The sequence below is a fragment of the Triticum urartu genome, chromosome 7A (assembly GCF_056163025.1).
Source record: "Triticum urartu cultivar PI428250 chromosome 7A, HENAU_Tu73, whole genome shotgun sequence".
NCBI classification, from domain to species: domain Eukaryota; kingdom Viridiplantae; phylum Streptophyta; class Magnoliopsida; order Poales; family Poaceae; genus Triticum; species Triticum urartu.
The window spans coordinates 690,647,397-690,655,549 of record NC_141879.1 but is presented as its reverse complement, the minus strand read 5'-3'; the positions used below and the strand labels follow the sequence as shown (position 1 = coordinate 690,655,549).

Below are 8,153 nucleotides of genomic sequence, written 5' to 3'. Positions count from 1 at the left end.
GCCCGCCCGAGCGCAATGGCAAAAAAGCCAGCCAGCGCCAGTGCGCCCACCCGCTTCCCACTCGCACACCTCTATAAATTGCGCACCGCTCCCCTCCCTCCCCCACAATCCTCCATTCCGACCAGAGCAAAGCTCAGAGCAACGCTACCCCGCCCCGCCCAGCAGAGTTCCATCCCAAAACCGCGGCAAGAACGCCGTCCGGCAGCAGGTGCGATGAGCTTCTCGTCGGCGTGCAAGCAGCAGGTGCTGGGCGCGGGCGGCGAGGAGGCGAGGGAGGAGGAGGGGGCGATGGAGCTCATCCCCGGCCTGCCGGAGGAGGTGGCCGAGAAGTGCCTCCTCCACCTCCCCTTCCTCTACCACCGCCTGTTCCGCACCGTCTCCTCCAACTGGAACCGGTTCCTCACCGACGCGCCGGGGGCCGCCGCCAAGACCAAGGGCTCGGCCCCGCCGGCGGCGACGGTCTCGCTCTCGCTGCCGTTCCTCTTCGCCTTCGCCTTCGACCCCGTCTCGCGCCGCCTCCAGTGCCAGGCGCTCGACCCCTTCTCCCGCCGCTGGCTGCTGCTGCCCCCGGTCCCCTGCGGCGCCGCGGCCGGCTCGTTCGCCGTCGTGGGCCTCCCCGCGCGCGGCGAGATCTACGTGATCGGCGGCGTGGAGGAGGGCGGCGACAAGGCCGTGAGCAGCGTGGCCGTCTACAGCGCGGCGACCAACGGGTGGGGGCAGGTGGGCGGCATGAGGACGGCGAGGGGCTACATGGCGGCCGGCGAGGTGGGCGGGCGCGTGGTGGTGGCCGGCGAGGACGGCGAGGCGGAGGTGTTCGACCCAGAGGCCGGTCGCTGGTCGCCCGCGGCTCCCCGTGGCGGCGCGGCCGTGGCGAGGTACGACGCGGCGGCGGCGGGCGGCAAGCTGTACGTGACGGAGGGGTGGGCGTGGCCGTTCGAGCGCGCGCCGCGGGGCGCGGTGTACGACGCGGCGGCGGACGCGTGGTCCGACATGGCGCGCGGGATGCGGGAGGGGTGGACGGGCTCCTGCGCCGTGTCGGGCGGCCGGATGTACATCGTGGCCGAGTACGGCGAGTGGCGGCTGAAGCGGTACGACGAGCCGCGGGACGAGTGGCGGATGGTGGCCGGCGGCGGGGTGCCGCAGGAGGTGCGGCGGCCGCACGTCGTGGCGGGCCAGCTGGAGGAGGTCGGCGGCGGCCGGCGCAGGATCTACGTGGTCGGCGCGGGCCTCGACGTCGCCGTCGGCACCGTCGTGTCCGCCGCCAACCACGGCGCCGGCACGGAGGAGGAGCGGGTGGAGTGGGAGGTCGTCAAGGGCCCCGAGGAGTTCGTCGGGCTGGCGCCGTGCAACGCGCAGGTCCTCTACGCCTGAGCCGCCAACCAAGCTCGTCGGCGCCAGGCACCGGCGGGGGAAAGGGAAAGGAGACCCGACCCTGGGCCCGCACGTCAGCCACCAGCGCCTCCGTCATCGCCGAGCCAGTAGCTCACTGCTGACGCCGCAGCGGTCGGGCAGCTACTGTTACTAGTACTCTACTAGCCAGCCGAGCGCACGGGCGGGCGGCGAGGCCTGCCATGCGGGGCCCGCGCGTCAGCCACCGGTGCGAGAGCATCCGAGCGCGCCCTTTATGCCTGCTGAGCAGAGCAGAGCAGAGCAGGGGAGGAAGCTTGCGTGCGTGTAAAGGGCAAAATGATTACACCTGCAGCAATGGCTCGTAGCAGTCCACCAGGCTTTATTTCCCGCTTTATCAGAGCATTTTTCCCCTTGCGTTGCGTTTCGTACTTGGAGCGACGGCGTGGAGTGAGCTCGACGTCAACGGCATAGTATGTCCGGACGACGGGCAAAGCGAGAAAGAAGAAAGAATGCCCCAGATTATCACTCCCAGGGCGCTCTCGGAATACATATTCCCCGCCGTCCCGTCGCCCGTCGGCCCGGGTTGTCATATTTAGCAGGCGCGCATGATGGCCAACCGACGGTCGATCGATCAAGAGCCGCGGGTGGTCGGTGGCTTGCTAAGCAAAGCACGGAAACGAGTCGACGGTGGACCATTGTTGGTGGTGCTGGTGCGGGAAAAGCAGGGGATGGGACGGGGATTGGGGGCGGATCTGCGATCTGGACGGGGCTGGCGGAGCGGCCTCGACGGTCTCGCTCTCGACCCAACACCACGGGGTGGGACGGATTGGTATCTCCTCTTTTCCTCCTGGCCCCATCGACGCGAGTGGCTTCTTTTTCCTTCCAATTCTAATGGGGGGAGGGGGCGCTAATCATGGCGCGACGGCGACGTCTGTGGCCCGGACCGCGCCTAGTGGGAGGGCGCGGGATGGGGGACGCATAATGGCGGCGTCGCGTGGGTGGTGGTGGTAGCCCGCTAGGGTCCTAGCCCGGTGGTACTACTGCACAAATGGACTTTGATTCCACTCCTCTTGTAAAAGTTTTAGGCCTTTTTGGTTCGTAGGATAGAAAAATTATAAGAAGTAAGATGACAAGCATATAAAGAAAGAGATGTCATTTGATGCATCGAATAGAATTTTTTTTCATTGAGTCTTAGCTAATGTTTTTATTCCTCTAAAATGTGAAGGATTGCCTCATATCCTACATAGGAATAGGAATCCATTCCTACAAACCAAATGGCTTCAATTTTTTTTTCCTTTGCAAATCCTATCCTATAAAATTCCTACAAACCAAAGGAGGCCTTAGAGCGTTTTATTTCCTACACTAATTTTCCGCGCGGACCTTGTTTGAAGCGCTGGATTGGAGTCGATATGGTGTCTTTATTCATGCTTCGTCTTCTTCGAGCCAATCTTCCGGACTTCGATCCTCCTTGAGTCCATTCATCAAGATGCAGACGACAACACTTCAGCGTACATTTCTATCATCTCTTAGAAACAGTGCATAATAGGGCTATTCATCGTGCGTGTGTGCGACGGCGAGAATATGATGCCAGTTGCTTCGGGTCGATTCAAGGGTCCAATGACGACGATGGGCGATTCTGGCGCGCTAGTCCTTACGCGCACGGAAACTTCCCATTTGTCGTCAATTAAGTCAACCCGGCTTCCGTGGGCAAGAGGCGATAGCGGCGCCTCGGCGACTTGCTCTGGCGGCGGCAGTGGCCATTCAGTGCTGCAGATTCCTCAATGTAACTTGCAACATTATGTTTAGAATGCTTTTTTTTACTTCTTATGACCATTTGTAATAATAATAATAATAATAATAATAGTAATAATAATAATATCTAAGCATTAGTTTTTTCACACATTTTTTGAGGTGTTGCAGAAAATGGGCATGTAATAATAATATATTTGATGCACTTGCTCCATCTTGCAAATAGAAATGCATGGCAAATTTGTATTCATTAGCTGATACTTTTTATGCCCTTTTCATATCACCATATGGCAAGTCGGAATTTGTGTGCACCTTATAAACATGGAAACATAGTATATCTGTAAAATGTTTCCAATGGTCACATATAAAATTCAGAACTTCCTAGTTTTTTTTTCAAAACATGGCACATTTGCCATGGTATATTTAGGTTTTCACCCATGGAAATTTTTCCAGGATTTGGATAGGATTATATATTGCCGTGGATAATTGCAAAAAAAATCGCTAAGAATGTTCATAACATGGCAAATTCATATATGGTCACATGGCAAATTCAAAACATTTTGCTTTCAAAACATGGCAAACTGTATAAATCTTCGGGAATGTCTACATGCCATACCTATGGATTTTTAAACTTGCCATAGGGCAAATGTATATATTCTTGACAATTTTCTGAACTTGTTATTTCTTCCACAGAAAATTAAAGAGAAAATGTTCTCACAAAAAGCATGGCCAATTTTTAAGGTGACATGACAATGTTTTTGCAAAATCACATGGCAAAAATTAAGAAACCCTTTTTTTAGAGTAAAATCACATGGAATTTTTTTATACACTGGCAAATTCTTTTTCTTACTTTTATGAGTGGAAATTTATGTTTGTAGCATGGAAATTTATTCTTTGTAACATGGCAACAATAATTTGTATTACTTCTCACATGGGCAAATTCGTAGCATTTTTTCTAATTATGGCGAATTTATATAATTTTCATATGATGTGCACATTGTATATCCTTTCAAGTACTATACAATGTTTGCCATGTTATTATAGATAACGTGGCAATTTTCTTAGCTTGTTACTGGTCCATGGCAAAATAAAGAGAAAAGTTTCTCACAAAATACATGGCAATTTTTTTAAATCAAATAGAAAAATTTAGAAATCCATTTTCAGAATAGATTCACATGGCAAATTTAATTTTTTTTTGTACCATGAAAAATTCCTTTTTCTTACTTCTATCGTGGAAATTTTATTTTTGTACCATGGAAAATTTATTTGTACGTACCACACCATTTTTCATTTTTGAGCTTACCATGTCAATTTCTTTTTTAGTAAATTATTTTTGAACCATGGCAATTTTATTGTGCACAACATTATTATTTTTGAACAAACTACGGCAGAAAAGAAATTGAAGTACCACGGTAAATTATTTGAGCATGCCTTGGAAATTTTATCTTAACATACCGTAGCAAACTTTTCTGTTTTTACGATGGCATACTTGGCAGTTTTTATGCTACATAACATGGCAACTTTGTTTGGGTTTTAAGATGGATTTCCTTTTTAAATTACATGAATCTTGAAAATGGCCAAAAAATTTGTAGAATTTTTATCATGAACATGAAACTCATGCCTTTTTAAGATGGCAACATTTGGGATATTTTTGTTTCCCATACCATACAGCCTATGGGGAAATAAAAGAATATTCGGTACTCCCTCTTGTAAACTAATATAAGAGCTTTTATATTAGTTTACAGAGATCTAAACGCTCTTATATTAGTTTACAGAGGGAGCATTTTTTTTGTTAGAAAATTTTAAGTATTTTGCTAACAGGAAGTACTTTTGGGCCATAAACTTTTGGGTGAAACATATCTGGAAGGAAAACCACTTACCGCTCCCGTAGGGTAGCAGTAGCAAACACACTGATGGAGAATGGACTGTCCAAATATACGTACACCCTTTGTTTTTTGGAGCTACTGGAGTACCGTCATGCTCCACCGAATACGTATAATCCTATTGTAAGGAAGCGATCGGGAGGAATGATTGATGAGCAGTAAAGAATGGGGGCAGTTCGTGCGCGCATGGCAGGACACAGCTGGTGGTGAGCTCAGGTGTGTCAGTGCGCGCGTGTGCCTGCCTGCCTGTGCACGGCGATCCCACAGCCCACGCCCGAACAAAGTCTACTTAATCCTCCTCCTTAATTAGAATTTATATATAGTACTGTACTTTTTCTAGTACGTACCAGCCAATGGATCCAAGAGTTTTCAACTGATTTAGGAGTAGTTTATTTATGTCTGCACAGCGCCAAAGAGAAAGCTCAGACCTGCATGGAAAGACAGCTTCGAGCGCGGCAGATGCAGGCCCCGAGCTTGCTCTGAGTTGTTCTCAGCTCCAACAAGTTGCGGTGTAAACGTGAGCTGCCGTGCGCATGGCCAGCAGCGTGCGCACGGGGCCGGCCGGCCGGCGGGCCGGTGGCCTGACGCCGATGGGGTTGTGCCAGTTGATCGATCGCAGTGGCAGGCAAGGCGCCACTTGCGCCAGTTGATGGCCTGGCCAGGCCGTCTCCTCCGGGGCAACTCAATCATGCGGCGGCACTTGAAACTGGATGGCCGGTGGCAGAGCAGAGCGCGCCGCGGGGCGCAGCAATCGTGACGCCGCCGTGCGCGCGGAGGTTGGATTCCTCCGCTGACTCTTCCTGGCGGCCTCGCACTCGACGCCGCTGCTTCCCCTGCTGGCCTGCTCGTGAAAGCTCGCGTGGCCGTTGGATCGAGTGATCTGAGGACGCAAACGCACGCTCACACGTCAGAGGAGAAAAAAGAGGTGCCTCGTGTTTCTGCAACGTTTATATTGCTATTGATGATGTTTTGATGTTTTGTCACCGTGTCAAAAAATGGCGACGGCGACGCCCTCCGTGTCCTACGGCGTCATCGTGCCAAATCGACCATCACCACATTCTCAATTGGCGCATACTATCTACTCCTTCCGTTTCAAAATAGATGATTCAGCTTTATACTAACTTTAGTACAAAGTTGGGTCATCTATTTTGGAACGGAGGGAGTATAAGCAGAGTTCTGTCTTGCCGCAACTTTGTGTGTATCCTCACAATGATGTTGTTTCATCCATTTATGGGTGGAGAACATGTCATTGTCTCGGTTGTGATACCAGAGGCCCCGAGAAAAATTGGGGGAGATCACTTAGATTAGGATGGGCTTTCCGTAATAGTTATTGTGCTAACTCAATCATCACTAAACCCAAGCACACGCACACATGTGAGAGGAAATAAGTGCCTTGCTTTTCTCACGACGTTGCCAAATATGGTGAAACTCCGAGTTCTATGATGTCATTGTGCTAAGTTAATCGTCATTGCACTTCCAATTGGTGCTCACTTTTTATAGGCAGTTTTGTGTCGCCGCAACTTTATTTTTAGTCTCATAATTCTATCCTTTTATCCCCGTTATAGGTGGAGAACCAGTCATTGTCTCGGATGTGACACCGACGACTCTAAGGAAACGGAGCAGAGATCACTCACATTAGGATGGGCTTTCCATAATAGTTATTGAGCTAACTCGATCAACACTAAACCCAAGCACACGCTCACACGTCAAAGGGAAAAAAAGTGCATTGTGTTTCTGGTTACCTTGCCAAATATGGTGAAACTCGGCGGCGATGCCCTCCGAGTTTTGCGAGGTCAACTTTCACTCGAGCTTATTTAAGCGGTCCATCTTTCTGTTATTTTATTCTATTTTAATACTTTTGTTGTTTCATCCATGTATGGGTGGCACCTATCTATCCATCATAACCGAAAAAAGATACTTAGCGAGTAACCATATGTAGTTGCATCTTTTCTGATCTTATCGTATTGGTAATACCAGATCTAACGTTTTTTACGTCAAAATGATATCTGAAACGAATAACTATGGTTAATGATTAAAACTCACTCCATTTTTGTTCCAATGGAGGTGGGTCATCATTAAGTAATAAAATAGGATGATAAATATAATCTAACGGCCCCACATAAGATTATATTGGGGCTAGGTACCATTTATTTACTCGTTTGGTCCAATCTACTCAAACGGGCCATATAAGACCAGCGGGCATTTAATGGGGTGCTCGGTGTGGCTGCATGGGTGGGGATATGTGTCGCTTTCTGCAAGAGAATCCATCCCCTCGACTCAAGGCCGCCACAAATGGGCTACCCCAACTCAGCGTTCATCCTTTTTCATTAGTTATTTATTTTTGAAATACTTATATATTTTTGAAAATAATATAGATACATATATTCCAAAAAAAAACTACATGTACTTCATTTTTTAAATATTTACCATGATTTTTTTAAAATGTTAGCACGATGTAAAATTTGTGTTAGTGTAAAAGTTTTGATATCATTCACAAAATGTTTTGTGTCATTTAAAAAATGTTAACGTGTTTCTAAATTTATGTATTTTTTATAAAAATCTTATGCATTGTAAAAAATGCTCGTGTATTTCAGAAAAATGTTTTTGGCCAATTCAAAAAATTAGGTTCCATTTTCAAAATGTTCATGCGCTTCAAAAACATGTTATTGACTTAAAATATATTTATACAATATAAAAATTGTTCGCGTACTTAAAAACATATTTGCATCATTCATAAAAATGTTTTAACTTGTATTTTAAAGAAATTATTAATACATATTAAAAATGTGCATAAATATGTATTTGAAAATGTTAATCGTGTATTAAAAAAATGCTAAACATCTATTAAAATGTTTCATATGTGTACCAAAAAATGTAAAATATGTATGAAAGAAACATCAAAACCTATTTGAAATTTTTAGATTTTGTACAAAAAATGTTACTAATATATCTGAAAAATGTTAAACATTTATGAAAAAATATTCCTGCTCTATATGAAAAATGTATAATTGGTATAAAAAATGAAAAAAATCGAAGAAAATAGGTGAAAAAGGAAAAACGAAACAAGGAAACCCGAAGAAAGATACAAAGATAATCAAATAAAAAAGAAAGGAAATCAAATAAAACTGAAGAAAACAGTGATACCCCCGATAAGAAACCGCTGAGAAAAAA

The 8,153-nt window shown here is 47.1% G+C and overlaps 1 protein-coding gene across 1 annotated transcript; it reads left to right on the top strand.

The window, feature by feature from the left end:
* LOC125520192 (F-box protein AFR) lies at positions 1–1,744 on the top strand. The gene has a single exon (XM_048685033.2). The coding sequence runs from the start codon at positions 16–18 to the stop codon at positions 1,369–1,371; it is 1,356 nt and encodes a 451-aa protein (XP_048540990.2). The 5' UTR covers positions 1–15; the 3' UTR covers positions 1,372–1,744.
* The last annotated feature ends 6,409 nt before the right edge of the window (positions 1,745–8,153 follow it).